Source organism: Rhizopus microsporus, assembly GCF_002708625.1.
Source record: "Rhizopus microsporus ATCC 52813 unplaced genomic scaffold scaffold_1, whole genome shotgun sequence".
Taxonomy (NCBI): Eukaryota; Fungi; Mucoromycota; class Mucoromycetes; order Mucorales; family Rhizopodaceae; genus Rhizopus; species Rhizopus microsporus.
This window is the reverse complement of record NW_019671916.1, coordinates 1,451,970-1,471,912: the sequence shown is the minus strand read 5'-3', so window position 1 is coordinate 1,471,912 and position 19,943 is coordinate 1,451,970. Positions and strand designations below refer to the sequence as shown.

The following is a 19,943-nucleotide window of genomic DNA, read 5'->3' as shown; positions in this document are numbered from 1 at the left end:
ACCCACAACGATCACTCAGACGATCTCCTCACGGCTAAAACAGCTTGGCTCTTGGTGATGGTTGGATTTCTCCGTCCATCTGACTTGGCAAGAGTGGATCTGAACAAATGCTCTATTTCTGAGGACAGGGATTTGCACTTGCGTGTAGTAGCTCCAAAAGAAACACGCCAAGAATCCCGCATTACCAAGACAATCACCATCCGCCCGTGACATGTTTGATGGGATAGTCATAATAATAACTCGAGTATAATCTTACAGTAGGGCATACATTCTACTTTACATTCCTCTATCACATCTGATAAGAATAACTTATAATAATAATAATAACTATAGTAGCTACTAGTATAACAATAATAATATAAGCATAAATAATCACATTGACCACATTTATCATTCTGACAGCGATATGCTTTAGAAACAGTTAGTTCACACACTCAGTATTTGCATAATCAGCCTCAGGAGAATAACTTCGATGTAGGCTATATGGCAGATAAGGATGCAAAAGATGACGTAGATGTTTGCATGAAGGAGGCGTCGAGTAAGCGAGCGTACATACTCTATACAGATCAAGACAAAGTTAGATTCTTTAAACTGATGTTTGAGAAAGTTATGAGTGCCTCAGCTGCTACGAAACAATTAGGTATTCATGTTCGCACAGCTCAAAAATGGGCTCAAATGTACAAAAAGGATCTTGATAGTATTTTTATAAAGCATAAGAAAACCGGTCGCTTGCGTATGCTTCAAGAAGAACACAAGTAAGTGATCTTGGAGTACATAGATGAGGATCTTTCAGCCACTTTGGAGCAAGTAATGGAGCGACTAGTTCAAAAGCTTCAGAATCCCAAGGTCTGTAAGGTCACTATCTACAATTTTGTAAGAACTGAATGTAACTTGTCACTCAAAAAAGCCCAATTTCAGCCTGTAGATAGGAACAGTGAAGAAAAAATTCAGGAGCGTTTTGATTGGGTTCATAAGTGGGAGTGTACGGACATGGACTTTAGAACTAATTGCGTCTTTCTCGATGAGTCTGCGTTTCATATTAATTTAAAACGTAGTATGGCCTGGTCAAAAAAAGGATTACCTGCTGTGGTCACAGTGCCCAAAACCCGAGCACAAGCAACAACGATTTTAGGTGCGATCTCTGCTTTAGGATTAATAAAGTGTAGCCTGAGATTACCGCAGCCGTCAGCCAAGAAAAGAAAGAGAGAAGGTTAGGTTGAGCAAAAGAGTATAGGAACAGTAACTGTTCACTATTTTAGCTTTCTGACGACGATTCTCCGTCCTAGTGATCGCTAGGACACATTTAGATGCCTTCGGAGTAAGTTGTATAATACATTAATAATTTTCTTACAGAACTAACTGTATAATTCTTTATATTCTTTCCTTGGTACTTATTACTCTCATTTGTATTTCATCTGCTATTCACCTCCTTTGCACCCATTTTATTTTTTAATATGCGTCAATCATTTTTTTCATACACGCCATAATTTTAACCTCTTTCTGAAATTTATATTTAATAAAACAGTAGACTCTGCTTGCAATCTTCAATTGACACTTTAAATCATGTAAGCGATTGTGATAAGTGGAAGATATCAACAGGAAAAGTCGTCGAGGATATATTTAAAGGAATCATTGCAGATTCAGTATTTGAGCACCCAGATCATTCATGCATATTGAATCTAAGTGATATTTTATGGAAAAAGTACTTCACAGACGTAAGGGATTAGCGAAATAAAGTCTTTAAACAAAAAATTCAAATCCATTTCTGAACCTTTGTAAAAGCATTTGATTCATATGGTGAATCAGAGATTATAGAAGACATTAGAAGATACCGCATTCACACACTGCTTGAACAATAAACAGTTTGACCAAAAATGGTTTGAAGCGGATGTTTAATTCCTCAGTCAAAATTCACTGGTGATGTAGTTACTCACTGACAATGCATTTTAGATTGACAGGGATATAAATGAAGAAAAATCGCGTCTCACGGTAACTTTGTTTCAGAAATGCGTTCTTTCTATTTTGGTTAAAGTCAAGTGATTAAACCTGACTAGAAAGTTAAATTACACTGTTTTAATAAAAAATGAGTAATACGCTTTTTAAACATTTGTTCAAGCTTGTAGACTTTAATATCTTATATTGCTGTTGTTTTTGTCTTTTTCTCTGTTATTGTTCTGCTGCTCTATTCTTTAACTCTTTGCTTATAAAAGTAAAGTGGGACACAATGTCCAATGAAAATTTTGATAAACCTATAACGTGACTTGTCTACTTTATTTTTCAATGTCCAAAAGGAAATGCTGTCCACTCGGAAGTGTAAATTTTTTTTTCTTTAAAGCTTTTTATTTGACAGTCCAAAAAAGCTTTTTTCTTTTTACTTTTTACTTTTTAAAAGAGCAAAAACAACCTAAAAAAAGACCTGTTGCTTTAATATAAATCATTGATAGCGCAGAGTAATTCTTTATAAAACACTTGATCTTGTCTGATCTTTGAAAATACCCCTTCTTCTCTTTCTCACTTTTATATTTTCATACTTTTACACACACACACGCGCACACACACAAATTTATAAACAATGGGAGGGTAATGTGTCTCTTGGGTCTTGCCCACACAAAATTTTTTCTTTTTACTAAATATCCAATAGAGTTACTATTGCACATCAACCCGTATCCACGACCGAAGTGGTCGAAGACAATTATTACCCTACCACTGACTCAGATACAGCAGCTGAGAACGAGCAGTACAACCAACTGTTGGTTGCTGCTGCTGCTGCTGCTGCCGTGGCTTCTAATGAACAATGGTCCGAGAACCTATCTTCAGTTGAAGATTTAACAAGTGAAGTTCAAGAGTTAATGATGAGGTACAGAAAAAAAAATTTTTTCTCATATGTTTGCTTATTGTGAAACTATAAATAGAGAATCCATTAATTCCTGGCTTCAACCATGGATGGCTGAAAATGCCGCTTGTCTCGCAGAGTTGGATAACCAAATATATGCTCAGTCTATTCAACTTGAAGATCTGTTCAGTCAAGATGACATGAATTTATCATCTGGTATGGTTCAACAATCTTTGTATGACGAGATGACATTTGGTAAAGTGTAGAGATGTCTTTGGTTTCATTATATGATCTAATGCCTACATTAGCTCCTGAAGACATGTCATTGACTATGAGCGCACCCACCTCTTCAGCATCTTCACCCAACACATCTGCTCAAGTCAGCCCTGTCGTTTACCCTCTTACCACAGATGACATCCAAGTGAACATCGAACACGACGAAGCAATTGAAAGATTAGATGAACCTATCAATGTTCTGAAGCGTAGACGAAGTTCTACAAGTTCTGATGATTCTACAGACGATGATTCTTCATCAGCTGAAGAAGACGACGATCAAGATGACTCTGATTCTGAAAACGAAGACGTCGTTATCCCTACTACCGTTGCAAACTTGAACAGTCGTCGACGCATGAGTTACTCTTCTGAATCTGATTCTGAGGATGAACCTACAATTCACAGACGCTCTCGTGCCTGTTCTCCTATAGCTAACCCTTACATGTACATGCACAAACGTCAAATTGAAGAAACCCTGTTGGATCGTATCACCAATAGCTTGCATCCTGACAAACTACCTGGTATCCTGTCCATCCTGGCATCCGAAAAACCAGATCAGCAGGAAGATGAGGTTGAAATCGATTTGTCGTGTCTGGCACGCGAACAATTGGTTCAAATCTTGTTTTATGTTGATGCCTGTATTGTAGAGCAAAACGGTGGACCTGCGGTAAACATTGATGATTTTGTCATGGAAAAGAAGTCATCCAAAAAGAATAACCGTCCCGTTCAAGAAGAAAGAAGTCGTCAAACCAAGTCACGTAGAGCGAGAAGACCAAGAAAGCCAAGAACTAAGAGCAGAGCAGAACTCACCGAAGACTTGGACGCTGACTCTTCCTTGAGTGAGGACGATTGTGATCCATTATCTGTTGATAATGTCGTTAGTCTTGGTGGCCCCATCTCCATGGCCTCTCTGACAAAGAAGCATAAATCCTCACGACCTCCAACATCTACCACAAAGAGCGGTCGAAGAAAGGCTAGTAAAGGAGGAAACAAGCATAGAAATCGTCGCAAGTCTGAAGATGATGAAGACGTGTCCTCTTCTGTTACTGTCATCCAAGATCCTAGTAGCATTGCTTCTTCAAGGCCAAAGAGACGTGCTGCTATTCATAAACGCCGATTATTGGAGCAAATGCTTGCTCCTTCTGATGGTGAGAGTGAAGAAGATGCCGAAGACGGCGTACTCGTTGTGTACAGTGATGAAAAGATGGACTTTAACGTGGTTGATAATTGCACTATTGTGCATTCATCTGAGCCTATCCCAGTACCAGTGAAAAAGGAAGACATGATGGCTATATCAAATAATGCTGATGAAGAAGAAGATGAAGAAATCGATATTTTGTTTTAAATCCTTTGCTTTTCTTATTATTCTTGTACATTTCTCTCTTTACATAACTTAATCATCCCCATTTTCATCATGACATACTCACATATATATATCTCTTCTTTTCTTAGCGCGCAACCCATACAAAAAAGTATTCATTGTATTTAATCTTTGAAAAAGTAATTTTAAAATAAAATCTCTAGACGACGGCATGTTACCATATAAAAAAATCTCAGATCGATTTTTAAACTTACCCGACACTCGGGGGGCAAAGACTATCTCTCTCTTTTCTTTCTTTTATGACAGGATCAAGTTTACCTTTTATTTCACGTCGTTCTACTGTCTATGGTACTCATGCCATGGTTGCTAGTTCGTAAGTCAAGTCACTTGTATACATGGGTGAATTAATACATTCACATACATACACACACAGGCAGCCTCTGGCAACTCAAGCAGGAATTGAAATTCTCAAAAAAGGAGGAAACGCTGCTGTATGCAATAGAATTATATAAAACTATATAGTAACATTCATTGTTTTATTTAGGATGCAGCTGTTGCTGTTGGTAAGCGATTTATTTGTTTGTCTGCATTAATTTAACTCACAATACACGATAGCTGCTGCCATTAACGTAACAGGTATATTACATATAGCTCATATTTATTTATGTTGACATCTATTTCAAGAGCCCGGGTCTACTGGCATTGGCGGTGATGCATTTTGCTTATTCTATGATGCTAAAGCTCGCACAGTCAAAGGACTCAATGGCTCTGGAAGGCGAGTTCTCTCTCTCTTTTGATAATCTTGTGTTGACTAACATGTATCGTAAAGGACGCCTGCGAAGCTTACCATGGAATTTCTAAAGAATGAAGCCAAATTGACAGATGAAAACGCATTTACCAGAAGCGTACATGCTGTCACTGTTCCTGGTGCTGCTGCTGCCTGGGTAGATACCGTAAGCCATTTTGGATCTGGCAAACTGGATCTGTCTACCATTCTTGAACCGGCTATTGACTTGGCAAAGAACGGGTAGGAGTGAAACTTTATCTTTTTCCCACACCAGGAACTTATTCTATCTTCTATATAGCTTTCCTGTATCACATATATCTGCAAATGGGGTAAAGTAAATTCCAATGTGACCATGAGTCATGATTAACTTTTAGATGCATTAGTGGAAAGGGGAAGTGCAAAAACTTGTTGAGAAAAATCCAAATCAAAAGATCGAATGGTTGATTGATAATGAACGTGCGCCTCAAGAAGGTGAAATAATGATGGTGCCTGAGCTGGCAGAGTAAGTTAAGAAAATGAAATTAAACAACACAAGTGCTTACTATAACAAATAGAACATTTCAACTACTTGCTAAGCATGGAAAAGAAGGTTTCTATGAGGGTCGTATCGGCCGAGCCATTGTCGAAGCTGTTCAGAGCCGAGGTGGTGTGATGACATTGGAAGACCTTGCTGCTCATACGAGTGAGCTACTCGAGCCTATCTCCCTTGACTATCATAACTGGACCATTTGGGAAATCCCTCCTAATGGTCAAGGTATCACTGCACTTATTGCCCTCGGTATCATCGAGGCGTTGGAAGAAAGTGGTGCAGTGGATTTTAGCAAAATAGAACATAACTCTGCTACATATGTTCATGTTGTAACAGAAGCTTTGCGAATTGCTTTTGCTGATACAAGATACTATGTGACTGATCCTCAAGTTCATCATGTTCCTACAGAGGCACTCTTGAGTAAGGTAAGCAGTCATGTTTAAAAGAGAGGAATTGCAAAATAAAAATTGTATAATACACAGGAATATCTCAGGGAACGCGCCAAGCTTGTGGACTTGTCCCGTAGAAATGATGAAATTCAAAAAGGTTATCCTGAAGGAAACGGAAATACGGTCTATTTTTCAGTGGTGGACGAAGAAGGCAATGCGTGCAGCTTTATCGTAAGTTTTTTGAAATGACATATAGACTACTTCTAACGATAGCCGATAGAATTCTACCTTTATGCATTTTGGCGTAAGGCTCGTTTTGGCAGCTATATAAAACTATTTAACATACTTTATCTAGTCTCATATCATTGCCAAGGACACAGGCGTTGTCCTGCATAATCGTGGCGGAAATTTTGTGTTGATTGAAGGACATCCAAACTGCGTAGGTCCTAGCAAGCGGCCATATCATACCATCATACCATCCATGATAACACGCAAAACAGGAAATGGTCATGAACTCGAGGCGTGCTTTGGAGGTATGTACACAACGTATTACTATTAATGAACTCACATTCGCTTTTGCAGTCATGGGCGCCTTTATGCAGCCACAAGGTCAAGTACAAGTCATCTTGAACATGAAGCATTATTTGTCAAATCCCCAGCATGCACTTGATCTTCCAAGATTATGTGTTGCACCTCCCAAGGGAACCGCAGGAGTCAGTGCAAATGCTTATTCATTCACTGAAGTCACTGATTCTGTTGTTTATTTGGAAGATGGTATTGAGGATGACGTTGTAGAAGAGCTGGAAGGAATGGGTCATATCTGCTATCGTCTATCTGGTTACAGTCGTTCTCTGTTTGGTCGTGGTCAGATTATTCGCTGCAAGATTGATGCCAGAACCGGTCACAGAGTTTTGGCAGCTGGAAGTGATCCAAGAGGTGATGGTCATGCATCTGGTTGGTAATAGTCGATTTCTATCACCCTTTCCTTCTATACACTTTCCTCCCTTTCTCTCAAGATAAATACAAAGAAACAAACATCTTAATCAAAGCTTATACTAGAAATAGTAAATCTTGATAATATATAAAGTACCCTTTCTCAAACGGTCATCATTGAATAAAGACAGTTTTGATGAATAGAAATATGACATGAAGTAGCTCTTCATACAAAATATGCAAACTGAATTGAGCATCTGGATATAAATTCTTACAGTAAAGCTCACTATGTATACGTGCTTTGCTTTGTTGTCTACTGTAATATTCTACTGCAACTCTAGTTCTGCGCATTTAGCAAACTTAACCGCATACTCCAATTGAAATGTATATAATCTTTGCATCTTTTATACAAACACTTTCTTTTTCAGCCTCTTTTTTCTAATACATCCATATTTCATCGAAAAACTGCCAATTTATTTTGCAAAAGAGCAAAATGGTACCGGAATCACTGTTAACAATGTCATTTACATTTATTGTAGCGCGACTTTTAAAGAGATTTATTTCTTCTATAAACATCAAAATTAAGATGAGCGACGTCTGTCCATCAAAAACATGTATAGTCCTTACCTTGTTGGCTTCCTCTTCAGCCTTATCACGGGCACGCTTCTCACGGGCACCGAGAGTACGAGCAGCAGAACGGGCGTAACGAAGCTTCATGTAAGCATTGACCTTCTTTTCTTCGGCAGTGATCTCACGGGCTTCAGGGGCAGCAGCAACTTGTTCAACAGGGAAGAGAGGTCCACGGAATTGAACAGCAGAAGCAACTTCAGCAGCTTCAGAGTCACCCTTCTTGGGCTTACCAGCCTTGCGAGGGAAGACAATAAGCTTAGCCTTGTAAGCCTTTAAGCGTTGAACGTTGAGTTCAAGAGATTCGTTGGATCTGTTGCGACGACGGTGGTCAACAGCAATACCGATAGAACGAGCTTCCTTACGACGAATGCCAGCTTCCTATAATCCTTTGTTAGCATTTCTCTAATGTCCACTGTTTGATTTACCTTGAGTTCCTCGAGGGTGAAACCACGGCCTGCTCTTAACTTCATGTTGTAACGGACAGTAGGGCAACGAACGGCAGGACGGAGGAGACCGTCGATGGGTCTGGGGGCGATGCGACCAGCCTTTTGAACACGCGCAATTCTTCTAGACTTCTTACGACCGGCTTGATCGAACCAGGTCTTAACACGGCGGTCCCATTGTTTGCGGAAGTGCTGGTTAGGCAATTGGTTGTTGTGCTTCAAAACCATTGTCTGCAAATGTTGAATTCAAATATGTTGAAAGGTGAATATAGAAAAGAAAAGAATCAGTATTTTTGCAAATCACTCGGGCTTTTTTTATCCTTTGCTGTTATAATAGATGATGCATCTTTATAACAATGGATTATGCTATGGATGGTTGGATATACGTACGGATTACCTGTGAGGGAGGAAAGAGAAAGATTGGCTATGGACACAGTCCTTGGAAGCACCAATACCTTCTCCTTCAAAGTCCGTCTGGGCGTATAGAGTTGTCAAGCACCGATTATCTCCGGGCCGGAAAGGGGGAAAGCCTTTCATCTGCTGACGGGCATAGAATGATAAAAAGGGAAAACAGTACCATGTATTTGAGATATGCTATTTTTATGTTTATTTCTAATAGGAAAAGAGAGAAAGAGAATGATACAAAATAACAGGGAGGGGATGCATATTATTTATATATATTTAAAAATAAAGAAAACGAAAATGACATGAACAAGTAAAATAATTTAAACTAACAAGACAGCATTGATACAGCCATCATTTTCAGGATTGTTGGTAACTTGAGCATATTTACCCCAGACAACCTTACCACTGGTTGTCACTAGACCTAATTCAGAGACGTTCACTTCGAGAACAGTACCTTTAGTGATCACACCAAGTTGGGTATATAAGGGAGATTGAGGATTCTTTTTGACACCAATAATAGGCAAACAGAAAGTAGCTTTTAGTTCGGGATGTGTAACATGTGCCTTCTTGTAACGAAGTGCCATAGGACGAACAAATCGTTCATACTTTGGAGGCTTACGAGTGAAGCCTTCACCAACAAATGTAGCTTTTGTGACCAAACGTTTCCATTGCTTTGACTTGCTTTTACCCGTCTTCATCACCTTGAACATTTCATCTTCAGCAATACCTCTCACCTTGGGCAGAGGAACAGCCCATTTGCCTGCCTTTTCCTTTCTCTTTTGCTTCACCATATTACTCAAAATCTTGGCACGATCTTCACCCTCACGATCCAAAAGATAGGTAGGAACAGCACCATCCGGTACGGCATCGGCTGTCTTTTGCTTGGCATTCTTTTCCTCGTGCTGCTTGATAGTCTTCTTCATTTGAATCTTTTCAGCATGACGTTTCTTATTATGCAATTTGGCCTTAAGACCATGAAGTTTTTGTGCTATTTGAGAAGACTTGTGCGCCATACGAGCTTCTCTCTTACGTCTATATTAAACAGTTAATCATTGTTGTTGTTGTAATTGTTGTAATGATCTTACTTTCTCTCTTCATAATCGAGACGACGTCCATGACGCTTAATGTGCTCTTCAATATGTTCGTTTTGAGGCTAATTATATGAATTAGTCTTGTTCTTCTTTTATACTCTTAAATATATTTACCATTCTTCAAGATCAATAAGGAAAGGGGGGAAGGATAAACAATAAAAAAAAGTAATGAAAAAATTGTTAAAAAGCTTAAACAAGTGACTTGCTTTCGAAAAGAGTTTTCATTGGTCAATTTATTTTATGAACATGATTTGCGTTTAGAAGCATTGGAGTTTGAATGCATCCCAGGCCTCGTTCAAGGTGGCAAATATTCCACTCGCCAACATCTTTTGTTCAACTGAAGCATTGGATGGAAGCTATTTTAAAGGGAGTTAATATCTTCACTTAACTCTTGTTTTTTTTTATTTACCTTATCAGGGTGAACTTTTGATATGGCCTTCATATAGATAATCTTGCATTTTTTAACATCAATCAAGTCACTCATCTGGGCACCTTTCCATTGTGCTTCAGGCCATAATAAAGTATCCAAAGTAGCTAGTAAAGCTCTTAAATTTTGTTCTTTACCGGCTTTCCAAGCAACCAATCGGGCATTAATATCGTCCGTCTTTGACAGACGCTCAGCATCTTCCGCTTCCTTTTCAGCTGCCTTTGCTCGTATTTCAGCTACTGCCTTGCTCTTGCTTAATTCTTCTGCAGATACCGTAGGCTCTTTTACTGTTGGTGCAGAAGAAGGGTCAAACATGGACATGAAATCTTGCTTCTTTTCTGGTGCTTCAACTCTTGCTGTCGGAGGAGATCTTGTTGGCTTTGGATTCAATGCTTGTCGGCATCTAGACATACTTTGATTGGTTTTGACATTTCCAGAGCCCTCTACCTTGACAATTTCTTCGTACACGTTCAACGCATCCTTGTATCTTTCTATATTTTCTAGCGCTTCCGCCTTTCGGTTAAGTGATTTCAGTAGCTGATCGCGCCAGGAGATGGCTACACCTTCTGAAACATCACTGCCTTCACCGCTCTCTTTACATAGCGTAATAGCCAGATCACAATCTTCTATGCATTTTTTATAGTCGCCAATCTTTAAACGAGCCATAGCTCTGTTATTGCAGAGAATAACTTGATGATCATGTCCAGCAGGAAGTAGTTCAATCGCTCGCGTATAGGCTTCTTCAGCCTCTCCAAATTGTCCTAACTTGTACTTTTCGTTTCCTTGTTCTTTCGCTTGCTTCACTTTGGCAATGATATCAGCTGACGCGTTCACCACAGGTCGTGTGCGCTGTTTAGGCTTAGGCGCAAATACGGTAGATTCTTGTCGTACACTACCGGCCATTGCTGACTGAGGCGTAGATCGGCCGCTCGATGTTGGTGTTGGTTTACGACGAGACGGCGACACGTACACTGACTCATCTTCATCGCCTATCAATGCTCGTGTCCTCGGTTGCCGTTGCTGTTGCCGCATTTTAGGAGTTCCAGAAGCACTCCTCACTGGCTGTTCTGGCTTCTTTTTTTCATACACCATATCATCATCAGCGAATTTTTCAACTGACGCTGTCGACAGGTCTACCGTCTCATTCTCTACTGTCATCCATTTAGGTCGAACAGGACCCTTTTGCTGTTCTTGCAATTGTTTCAGTCGCTGAACACGCTGCTGCTCTTGCCAGTCCCCAACTGCCTTTGTAACTCTTTCACGACCTAGCTTAATAAAGGATGCTGCGTTTTTGTATAGCATGCCGCCCAATTCTTGCGCTTGTCCGACAATCTTTTCAGTTTGGACGTGTAACATGTCATCGACCCCTTGACGTTGTTGTTGTTGGCCATTGGATTTTGTTGTAAACAATGCGTTACGTGCTTGTTCAGTAGGTGATGGCTGGTGTCTATTGTTGTGACTATTGTCTGGTATTCTTGATTGATATCGTTGAGCGGGTTCAGAACTTTGCATTAATAGGTCAATGGCAGCTTGTAAGTCATGACCACCTGTGGCTTCCATGGCAAACTTTGACTGCTGCATGCTGAAACCCATATCTATAAGTCTCGCGAGCATTTCGTCTTCTTCTTCTTCCTTGAGTGTATCCTGATGTGATAGTACTATTTCTGGCTCATCCAATTGTGCACTTGGTTCATCTACTTCAAAGTCTACAGGCATGGATTGAACAGGTTCTGCCAAGATACCAAGAGGATTATCCTCATCGTACCCTATATGCTGTACATAACTTGATCCGTTTGCTGAAACTGTCTGTGACTCTTGAGTAAGGTCACCAAAAATATCGTCACCTATAGGCACTGTATTGCTACTCTTCTCAGCTGGCAGTGTATCTAGCAAATCAAAGTTCCATTGTTCACTACTCCCAGTCGGTGTAGGTGTAGTTGGTTTAGCATTATTTCTCCTATACATATATGATATAATTAGTCATTTAGAATAAGAATAGCATAAAAGAAACCTACAGTTGGTTCAAAGGCGTGCTCTTGCCCGAGTTAGATTTGTTTGAAGTTCCAAATGGGTTTAGTAAATCGTCAAAAGAGACAGGTTTACTCGAATGCGTTGAAGCAGGCTGAGAAGGAGGAGGGGTAAGCTGTGATGGAGTATGTTTGGTAGGCGTTAAGGGCTCACTACGAGTTGCAGTAGCCCATGCTTGGTGCTGATGTCTCTTTTGTTCTGCTAATGAAGAAAGTGTCGGCTTTTCATCTTCTTTTGAATTGCTGCCAATAGCTAAAAGGTCAGCAAAGGCGTCCTTTTTTTGAACCGATTGTTGTTTTTTGTTATCTTTTAGTTTAGAAGTGGTAGATGACCAGTTGAGATCGAGTAAATCTTCCATAAGAGAAAAAGAAACAAAAAGAAAAGGTAATATCGATATAATTTAAATTGATCGATTATATTCCCAAATGGAAATTAATTGTTGTATTTTTTTGTAGGTGTTGTCATTGACGTATGCATGATAATCATGGAAATAAAATGATAACAAAGGCATATAAGAAACACAAATAAAACCATTAAACAAGTATATATATATATATATATATATATATATATATGTATATGTGTATGTATGTGTACATATGCGTCAAGAGAGGTTGTTTTGTTTATTATTGTCTGATTTAAATAAATCCAATCTAATGATGATGATCATCGAGCTTTTGGAAACGAATACCGCCTTGTGTGTAAAAAAAGATATATGTTAGTCGATTGTCAAAGTATATACACCTTCACTTACAATAACCACATGCTTGAGGTCCAGAAGCATCCAAATTGATATACACCTTAGGGTGACCCAAAGGTCCACCACCTTTTTCAAGTAAATAAGTCATCTTTCAAAAGTACAGCTATTACTACTATCCTTACCGCCGTCACAGTGAGCAATACGTTTATTGACAAATCTGATAGGTTCTTCAGCGATGAGTTCAATAGCGGCCATAGGATTAGGCTATACATATAGACATAATTTAATAATTGTATGCTGCTTCATTCGATCATCAATTTACCTGGGTACTGAGATCCATTTGCTCAAATCGTGGACCTTTTAAGGCATCAGCTTTAGCACGTTGGGTCTCTGACCAGGTTGTTGCACGATTCGCTGCTTGTTCAACTGTAGGAGCAACAGATTTTGCAGTGGGTTGAAGGGAAGTTGTGTAAGAAGCGGTCAAGCTCTTTAATGTGATGTTGCGTAAGTTGCTTGAAGTAATGCGCTGAATGGGCTGTCGAAGCATGGTCTAGAGAAAAGCTTGGTTAAAGAGGCACACCCCGTTTAAAAGCAGCAGCAGAAAAAAAAATAATGATGACGCCAGTTTCGGGTGTTAAATTGCTACAAAATTAACTTTGATTTCATTGGCTTACCGATCTATTTAACTTCCATTATGCATTTTCTGAGAGATCATTCATGGTGAAAGCAACCTTTACTATGAAATTTAACAGAGTCGTATAATTAAAATGCTAGTACTATTCATTGTTTCCAAAATAATTTACGGGATGTCTTAGATAGTACCTTCTTTGAGAGGAATAGATGGAATCTATCCCCAAGTAGCTACTTCTACAGGTAGAACTCCAAGTCATCGAAAGCTGAACGTATATTTATCTTGGGTGTGCTCTAATCCTGTTGAATAAACTGAATTTGGGCAACGATGCTCTTCGATTCTCCTGTAGACCTATTCATGTTACAACCACGACAGAAAATATATCTCAGATAATCATATATAGGTAAATTAAAAAGAAGCCAACCTGACATTCCTCTATCTTATCACACATTTTATGCTCTTGATTCATCTTTTCATTGACCTAAAATAGTGTCAAAACTTAATGAACAACCAAAGGGCCCTGCATGATAATTAAATGACATTCTTTGTGCGTCGATTACTTCGCATATATAGTTTTCTTGAGCTCTTTTGCCACAGTTGCCTGTTTTTTGTTTTCTTCAATTAAAAGATACCTTGCTCGTACATTAAAGTTTACGACTTGGTTGTGTTTACCCAAGCTAATTAAGCTATATATATTCATTTATTGCATAATATTGATGAATCCGGAGCTTATTAGTTAAATTGAACAAGGATTGTAGTTTCAAAGACTCTTTGATGACACTTGGATAGCATACATACACAAAGACATACACAATCTATAAGATAGGGCCAAACTACATATATACCATTCTATACTTTTATTTCTAATGGGCCTTATTATTCTTTTAGAGCCATAATTGATGATGTAAATAATTATCAGCAAGCACAACTACTTGCTTCTTCTTTCCTTGTCGATGTGTCTGTCAAATCAACCTTGGTTACTATCGGACGATAAGAATGGTTATTGTTATGAAACATAACATATATTATTATACATCTTACATTGTTCTTTTTGTTCATCACTAGCATCATTTTCCATTCCGGGTAAAGCATGACCAATCTTGCGGAATAGTGCCTTTACCTATTCACTATTTAATATAATGCTCTAAATACAATAAAGTACGTTACATTATAACCCGCTTTTGCACTTGTTTCTATAAACATGATATTATAATCCCTCGCCTTCTTTTCTCCTTCTTCCACAGTCACCTGCCTGATGATTGTCAATCACTGACTATCAAAAAGAGACAAAGCATGTACCTTCTGTCATTCAAGTCCGTCTTATTACCGACCAATACAATGATTACATCTGTCCCTCTTTCTGCTCTAACATCGTCGATCCATTTTGATGTGTTCAAAAAGGAGTTTCGGTCTACGGATTTGGATAATGTAAACAAAGGACATTCCCCCTTTTTTTTTCCCCTTTAACCTACTTGTTATATCATAAACAACCACACACACTGAGGAATCTCTTATATAACTTGGAATAAGTGAACGGAATCTTTCCTATATTGATATATTAGTCATTGCACTACTTGTTTATACCAATTACCTGTCCAGCAGTATCCCCTTTTTTATGTGTTAATTAATGAAATAAATGATCATAATAACATGAACTTACATAGTTGAAGGCGTATTGTTCTATCATCCAGGTACATTGTCTTTGATAGAAAATCAATACCAATTGTCGCCTAATTAATAAACCATGTTGAATATACAGCATCATATTTCTAATCATTTATTTACTTGATAGGTATTATCAAAAGTATCATACATAAATCTTGTTATAAGCGAAGTTTTACCAACTATAATGTATATATATATATAAATATATAGTCGCTTGTAATAATAAAGCTGACATTACCACTTTGTTCACCAAGGAAGACAAGCTTAAACTTTTTCAAGGGATTACCAAAGTCATTATTCGACATGATGTAAATGAAAGGCAAGGGTTTAAATGACAGAGAAAGAAAAAGAAAGAGAAAAGGGAAATAAAAATAAAGGGATAATCTCCCTTCAGTAGTGTAACCTGACTTACTTACAATTACTCCTTACACACACACAAAAGTATTTATTGTCACTCCCTTTTTCTTTGTTTTATATTTTTCAATGACTTTTGATTTCTCGGTTCAATACAAAAATGTTGTCAGTTTTATTTTCAAAATCTATAAACAAAACTTTTTAAGCTTCCCAAGAGGAGGTAGCAGGGGCAGCAGCATCTTCAGCCCAGTCAGTGGTGGGTTGAGCAGCAGACCAGTCAGCGGCAGCGGCAATACCGGCAACACCTTCAGCATCACCTTCAACACCCCATTCGGCAGCAGCGGCTTCAGGGTTGAATTCGCCTTCAGCTTCAGCAGCTTCGTTTTCCTTTTCAATTTCCTCAGGTTCACGGTAGAAGAACATATCGACCATGACGTCCCAAGGAGTGGTGTAGTCCAAAGTACCACGGAGACGGAGAACGGCACGAGCCAAGAGCCAGTAGATCAAACCGATGGCGTGCTTACCCTTGTTGTTGGTAGGGATGGCAACATCAACATATTGAAGAGAAGCATCAGTGTCAGCAAGAGAGATAACAGGGATGTTGACATAAGAAGCTTCCAAGATAGCTTGGAAGTCAGAGCGAGGATCGGTACAGATGATCAAGCGAGGTTCACGGAAAGAACGGGTGATGTAGTTAGTGAAGGTACCGGGAGTGAAACGGCCAACAATAGCTTCACAACCAACGTACTTGGCGAACTTCAAGGCAGCACGGTGACCGTAGGGACGGGCAGAGACAACAACAATGTCTTGAGGCTATATTTATCAAGTTAGACTCTTGTTTCGTATACATTCACTTAAACTTACGTTCTCAATAGCGGCAATGACACGAGCAGCGAAAACGATCTTTTCCCAAGTCTTACCGATGTTGATGAGGTTGATACCTAGACAAGCCCATAAGTATAAACTGCTACCCTGTTAACCCTTGTCTATTTTATATTACCATCAGCACGGCGCTTGTAGATGTAAGGAGCCATGCGAATGTTGGCATTCTTGGTACCCATGTGACATTTGGCACTCAAAAGGAGTTGGATGTCTTCTTCGGTAGGATTGAGAACGCTAGGAACACGAGACATTATCTAAACCAAGTTGATGGTATATTAGCGTATCATGCGATGATGGATGGATGCATACATTACTTGATGTGCAAGAAAAGAGAAGGTTTAATTCGATGCGTGAATTCCACTGTTTATGACAGTTTCGAGCTTGTCAAATGAAATTCAATCCCCGCCGAATATCCCAGTTGTAGGCTGTTTATCATATTTTCAATACGCGGACAATAAATTTCAGTTTGCACTTTGATTTTTCCCAATTTGCGTTATTGTTAAAAATGTACTTTATTTAAGCGTTTGGGAAAAACGTCAATAGAATACTGTATATAGCTTCTAATTGCACTATAAGAAATAATATTACATGATTCAGCAATTATAAAATGCAAATCTTATTTATCACTGAATTGAGAGCGTCTAACATTTTGTTTAACAGAAGACCAAAATAGCAATGTTGCTGAAAAGATGACAGAGGATGTGGTAGCTACCCAGTCTTGGTACCGAAAGTTTTTCTAGCTACCACCAAGTTACCATGGTTTCCTCATCCAAGAAGCACGCATAGAAAGATGTAGAGAGTGTAGATTACAAGAAATAATTTTTTTATTGTTTTTCTGAGCATAATGACATGCTTGATATGAATCATTATAACATTTCATAATCTTACAGTAGAGCATACATTCTACTTTTCTCTATCGTATCTGATAAGAATAACTTATAATGATAATAGCTACTAGTACAACAGCAATAATATAAGCATAAATAATCACTAGCAACATTAATATAAATAACAGTCATAGATTCTCTCTTCCTATAAAACGCACACGCGTCTTATTTTAATCATATTTAGCTCTTTTTCATAAAGAATCTAATTTGCATGTTATCGGCCGTTCATACGACAATAGGCGTTGGCTCCACTCCAACTCTGGATGCAGTTTCTTTTTCAGTAGAATCAACAAAAAGCCGCAATGCCAGGTTTCAGCCGTGTTGGTGTTGATCTTGAGGGAGATGGTAATATTCTTCAAATGTGTTTGAGTTCAGGCTCCAGTGGACAAGGAGCTTCACTTGTTGTATGGATGCACTTTTTTGTACTGCCTTCATGCTTGAAGCTGGCCGGATGGCATAAGCGAAAAAGACATTTGTATTGATACATGCGTCTTGCATAATCTTTCTTTAGCCAGGGAAGCAACAGTGCTTGGTTGTATGGATTGCCATGTAGTACTCTCGTCGTTATTCAATTTCACCAAGGACAATTTATGATCGACGTTCAAGTGTGATCTTTGGTATTTGGTGAGATTGTAAAATTTCCAGAGTGTATAGACAGGGCATCTATTTTAATTATCAATAGCATTCAATTTTGATGTCTTTGCTGTAATCTCCTTAGGCTGTCTAGCAATAAGAGTTACTCCTGTGAGTGTATCCGTTTCGTGGATCATGATAAATGCTATGCCCCTAAATTGGGGGTTGTTGATGTCTGAGTAAGGGCGCCACATAGCTGCAATGATAAGCAGCAGAATGATTTTCAACTGCAAGACAAGGAACTCTAATAACAAGGTAATATCCCGTGCAACAACATGGTTAATCAGGACTGCAATATCAAAAATCTCCTTCGAGGTGTTAGGAGATTTTGCATTCTTGGGTTGTTTTACTTCAAAAATCGTAGTGCTAAAGGATGAGGTGCAATTGGAAGTTGATACCGCGCCCACTGTGGATCAAAAATTTTATACAAAAAAGAAATATGAACATAGTTACAAAATCAATCTAGGATCATTTAACGCGCCTAATACAATTGAACGAAAATCTTCTGGTGATGTCGACTTTGTTTGCCTTCGTCTTTCGTCCACAAGTCGGCGATAATTTTTGCCCATTTTACCATCAAATAGCATCATGAGTGGCTTGAGCAGTAAAGTGAACGGAGGAAGGCCATAATCAGCCTTGTCTAAGCTTAGTGATAATAGGCTATCTGTATAATCTAATGAAATATCTGATGAGTGTCTAATCATTTTCATATAAACATTATTTACCAAGATACTCATTTATAATCTTTTCAAGGCTTTTAACCTCACTTTGATTGTAGACATGCTGATCCAATTGCTGTAAAAACAGGGGTTTATCCATGACTTTGATATAATTAGAAATATGAACAAAGCATGCACATATACACTTACTTTTTCTACCAATCATACAACCATCGACCTTTGTAAGCACTTCCTTTATTTGACTCACATCATTAAAACCTCCATTGATCGATATGGGCAAATCTGGAAATGATTTTGCTATTTCAAATACTCTTTTATAATTTAATGGTGGAATACTTCTATTCTGCTTGGGTGATAGTCCTTTGAGGATACACTTTCTTGCATGAAGAATCAAATGGGGCAATGTACCTTTTTGTGTGTGTGCAATTGCTTTAACCTAAGCCATAAAAAAAGAAATTAGCCTATCACTCACGAATTCATATGTATATATTACAAAATCGTAAAGGAATTCAAAAGACTCTTGATGATCAACACCTATCCGACACTTCACTGTCACAGGTATCCGGACATGATGTTTATCCATGGCTGATAGAATGTCCGCTACAATATGAGGTGTCTTCATCAAGACGGCGCCAAACTGTCCACTCTGAACATTGGGGCTTGGGCAGCCAGCGTTAATGTTTACTTCTGAATATCCATAGTCTTGTAGTGATTTAGCTGCTGTTGCCATGGCGTCTGGATCTGATCCTCCTAATTGCACAACAACATTTGATCTCGGTTTTCCAACAAACCGATCTAGATGATCTCTGTGATTGACAATGGCATGACAATGGTACATTTCACTATAGTAATCATAGCGATCTGTGCCTGAAATAATATTTAACAATTCAAGAAAATGCTGTTCATCAAAAAGATCAATAGTGCATATCTAAAGAATGAGATCGATCTTACAGGGGTAGTCACATCCACCATTGGTGCCACGCTGATAGGTCTCGCAAGTCTCGAAGTATGCATATACCTGCATGATGCATGAGTAAGTCTAATTCTAAAAATGGACATGTTTATGTAAAGAAAGGGACAAGAACAAAATTAATCAGAGGGGGCAGTTAAAATATTTCTTCTCAGTCACACACACACAAACACACACAGACACAAAGGTGTCATTCTTGTGCATAAATTAAATACATTGGAAACAATGCTTCAAGAATGATCTTTTTCTCTTTTATTTTCTTTTCTTTTTGAAAATGGATCTAAAAGAAAAACTTGAAGAACTTTCATTAGAGTATGAACACTTTGACTCAATCCCATTAACAGAAACAATCTATGATTCACCTGTTTCTACTGTGGATAAGAATTATGTGAGCAAGAGAAAGGTAAATCACAAGGAGGAGGGGTTCATATTGCGTAGCTGTTGTCTTACTT

General features: G+C 38.5%; 9 protein-coding genes across 9 annotated transcripts; 2 read left to right on the top strand and 7 right to left on the bottom strand.

The window, feature by feature from the left end:
- The first annotated feature begins 2,345 nt into the window (after window positions 1-2,345).
- Window positions 2,346-4,731, top strand: RHIMIDRAFT_310201 (uncharacterized protein). The gene is made up of 4 exons (XM_023614637.1): window positions 2,346-2,580; window positions 2,642-2,857; window positions 2,913-3,088; window positions 3,142-4,731. The coding sequence occupies exons 1-4, from the start codon at window positions 2,573-2,575 to the stop codon at window positions 4,449-4,451; spliced, it is 1,710 nt and encodes a 569-aa protein (XP_023471212.1). The 5' UTR covers window positions 2,346-2,572; the 3' UTR covers window positions 4,452-4,731.
- Window positions 4,727-7,094, top strand: RHIMIDRAFT_284965 (gamma-glutamyltranspeptidase; the record flags this gene model as incomplete). Its single annotated transcript, XM_023613229.1, has 13 exons — window positions 4,727-4,800; window positions 4,861-4,918; window positions 4,972-4,990; window positions 5,043-5,063; window positions 5,112-5,202; window positions 5,257-5,454; window positions 5,513-5,543; window positions 5,598-5,716; window positions 5,769-6,168; window positions 6,226-6,363; window positions 6,413-6,436; window positions 6,488-6,665; window positions 6,715-7,094. 13 exons carry the CDS (start codon window positions 4,727-4,729, stop codon window positions 7,092-7,094), a joined length of 1,731 nt encoding a protein of 576 aa, XP_023471211.1.
- Window positions 7,095-7,489: 395 nt separating this feature from the next.
- RHIMIDRAFT_8316 (ribosomal protein L13e) lies at window positions 7,490-8,551 on the bottom strand. Its single transcript, XM_023615761.1, has 4 exons — window positions 8,529-8,551; window positions 8,121-8,369; window positions 7,693-8,073; window positions 7,490-7,631 (listed from the first exon to the last, which is right to left on the bottom strand). Exons 2-4 carry the CDS (start codon window positions 8,364-8,366, stop codon window positions 7,623-7,625), a joined length of 636 nt encoding a protein of 211 aa, XP_023471210.1. The 5' UTR covers window positions 8,367-8,369; window positions 8,529-8,551; the 3' UTR covers window positions 7,490-7,622.
- Window positions 8,552-8,733: 182 nt separating this feature from the next.
- Window positions 8,734-9,773, bottom strand: RHIMIDRAFT_8290 (ribosomal protein S8e). The gene is made up of 3 exons (XM_023615759.1): window positions 9,749-9,773; window positions 9,629-9,696; window positions 8,734-9,575 (listed from the first exon to the last, which is right to left on the bottom strand). Exons 1-3 carry the CDS (start codon window positions 9,749-9,751, stop codon window positions 8,864-8,866), a joined length of 783 nt encoding a protein of 260 aa, XP_023471209.1. The 5' UTR covers window positions 9,752-9,773; the 3' UTR covers window positions 8,734-8,863.
- A 66-nt stretch (window positions 9,774-9,839) lies between these two features.
- On the bottom strand, window positions 9,840-12,458 carry RHIMIDRAFT_8287 (uncharacterized protein). The gene is made up of 3 exons (XM_023615758.1): window positions 12,077-12,458; window positions 10,044-12,018; window positions 9,840-9,990 (listed from the first exon to the last, which is right to left on the bottom strand). The coding sequence occupies exons 1-3, from the start codon at window positions 12,445-12,447 to the stop codon at window positions 9,892-9,894; spliced, it is 2,445 nt and encodes an 814-aa protein (XP_023471208.1). The 5' UTR covers window positions 12,448-12,458; the 3' UTR covers window positions 9,840-9,891.
- Window positions 12,459-12,742: 284 nt separating this feature from the next.
- RHIMIDRAFT_232927 (uncharacterized protein) lies at window positions 12,743-13,336 on the bottom strand (the record flags this gene model as incomplete). Its single annotated transcript, XM_023607842.1, has 4 exons — window positions 12,743-12,783; window positions 12,844-12,915; window positions 12,972-13,053; window positions 13,112-13,336. 4 exons carry the CDS (start codon window positions 13,334-13,336, stop codon window positions 12,743-12,745), a joined length of 420 nt encoding a protein of 139 aa, XP_023471207.1.
- A 588-nt stretch (window positions 13,337-13,924) lies between these two features.
- Window positions 13,925-15,445, bottom strand: RHIMIDRAFT_254073 (rab protein 6). Its single transcript, XM_023611072.1, has 9 exons — window positions 15,324-15,445; window positions 15,206-15,264; window positions 15,081-15,150; window positions 15,012-15,028; window positions 14,893-14,965; window positions 14,720-14,831; window positions 14,588-14,672; window positions 14,462-14,540; window positions 13,925-14,400 (listed from the first exon to the last, which is right to left on the bottom strand). Exons 1-9 carry the CDS (start codon window positions 15,388-15,390, stop codon window positions 14,336-14,338), a joined length of 627 nt encoding a protein of 208 aa, XP_023471206.1. The 5' UTR covers window positions 15,391-15,445; the 3' UTR covers window positions 13,925-14,335.
- A 63-nt stretch (window positions 15,446-15,508) lies between these two features.
- On the bottom strand, window positions 15,509-16,786 carry RHIMIDRAFT_221725 (ribosomal protein S2). The gene is made up of 4 exons (XM_023607443.1): window positions 16,636-16,786; window positions 16,440-16,575; window positions 16,304-16,380; window positions 15,509-16,252 (listed from the first exon to the last, which is right to left on the bottom strand). The coding sequence occupies exons 2-4, from the start codon at window positions 16,570-16,572 to the stop codon at window positions 15,641-15,643; spliced, it is 822 nt and encodes a 273-aa protein (XP_023471205.1). The 5' UTR covers window positions 16,573-16,575; window positions 16,636-16,786; the 3' UTR covers window positions 15,509-15,640.
- A 1,090-nt stretch (window positions 16,787-17,876) lies between these two features.
- RHIMIDRAFT_288376 (Dus-domain-containing protein) lies at window positions 17,877-19,612 on the bottom strand (the record flags this gene model as incomplete). The annotated part of the gene is made up of 6 exons (XM_023613559.1): window positions 19,473-19,612; window positions 19,015-19,419; window positions 18,711-18,957; window positions 18,567-18,662; window positions 18,295-18,514; window positions 17,877-18,207 (listed from the first exon to the last, which is right to left on the bottom strand). Exons 1-6 carry the CDS (start codon window positions 19,578-19,580, stop codon window positions 17,877-17,879), a joined length of 1,407 nt encoding a protein of 468 aa, XP_023471204.1. The 5' UTR covers window positions 19,581-19,612.
- Window positions 19,613-19,943: the final 331 nt, after the last annotated feature.

What these genes read in the sequence shown, in the direction of transcription:
- RHIMIDRAFT_310201 (XM_023614637.1), top strand. An exon ending in GTTCAAGAGTTAATGATGAG is followed by an intron (nt 2,858 to 2,912) that starts GTACAGAAAAAA and finishes AACTATAAATAG; the next exon opens with AGAATCCATTAATTCCTGGC. An exon ending in GTATGACGAGATGACATTTG is followed by an intron (nt 3,089 to 3,141) that starts GTAAAGTGTAGA and finishes TGCCTACATTAG; the next exon opens with CTCCTGAAGACATGTCATTG.
- RHIMIDRAFT_8316 (XM_023615761.1), bottom strand. Translation starts at nt 8,366, where the DNA reads ATGGTTTTGAAGCACAACAACCAATTGCCTAACCAGCACTTCCGCAAA. An exon ending in TCACCCTCGAGGAACTCAAG is followed by an intron (nt 8,074 to 8,120) that starts GTAAATCAAACA and finishes AAAGGATTATAG; the next exon opens with GAAGCTGGCATTCGTCGTAA.
- RHIMIDRAFT_8290 (XM_023615759.1), bottom strand. An exon ending in CTCGATTATGAAGAGAGAAA is followed by an intron (nt 9,576 to 9,628) that starts GTAAGATCATTA and finishes TGTTTAATATAG; the next exon opens with ACGTAAGAGAGAAGCTCGTA.
- RHIMIDRAFT_8287 (XM_023615758.1), bottom strand. Translation starts at nt 12,447, where the DNA reads ATGGAAGATTTACTCGATCTCAACTGGTCATCTACCACTTCTAAACTA. An exon ending in AGCACGCCTTTGAACCAACT is followed by an intron (nt 12,019 to 12,076) that starts GTAGGTTTCTTT and finishes ATATATGTATAG; the next exon opens with GAGAAATAATGCTAAACCAA. An exon ending in CAAAAGTTCACCCTGATAAG is followed by an intron (nt 9,991 to 10,043) that starts GTAAATAAAAAA and finishes CCTTTAAAATAG; the next exon opens with CTTCCATCCAATGCTTCAGT.
- RHIMIDRAFT_254073 (XM_023611072.1), bottom strand. Translation starts at nt 15,390, where the DNA reads ATGTCGAATAATGACTTTGGTAATCCCTTGAAAAAGTTTAAGCTTGTC. An exon ending in GGTTGTTTATGATATAACAA is followed by an intron (nt 14,832 to 14,892) that starts GTAGGTTAAAGG and finishes CCAAATCCGTAG; the next exon opens with ACCGAAACTCCTTTTTGAAC. An exon ending in TGATGAACAAAAAGAACAAT is followed by an intron (nt 14,401 to 14,461) that starts GTAAGATGTATA and finishes ATCGTCCGATAG; the next exon opens with TAACCAAGGTTGATTTGACA.
- RHIMIDRAFT_221725 (XM_023607443.1), bottom strand. Translation starts at nt 16,572, where the DNA reads ATGTCTCGTGTTCCTAGCGTTCTCAATCCTACCGAAGAAGACATCCAA. An exon ending in CTACAAGCGCCGTGCTGATG is followed by an intron (nt 16,381 to 16,439) that starts GTAATATAAAAT and finishes GGGCTTGTCTAG; the next exon opens with GTATCAACCTCATCAACATC. An exon ending in TCATTGCCGCTATTGAGAAC is followed by an intron (nt 16,253 to 16,303) that starts GTAAGTTTAAGT and finishes TGATAAATATAG; the next exon opens with CCTCAAGACATTGTTGTTGT.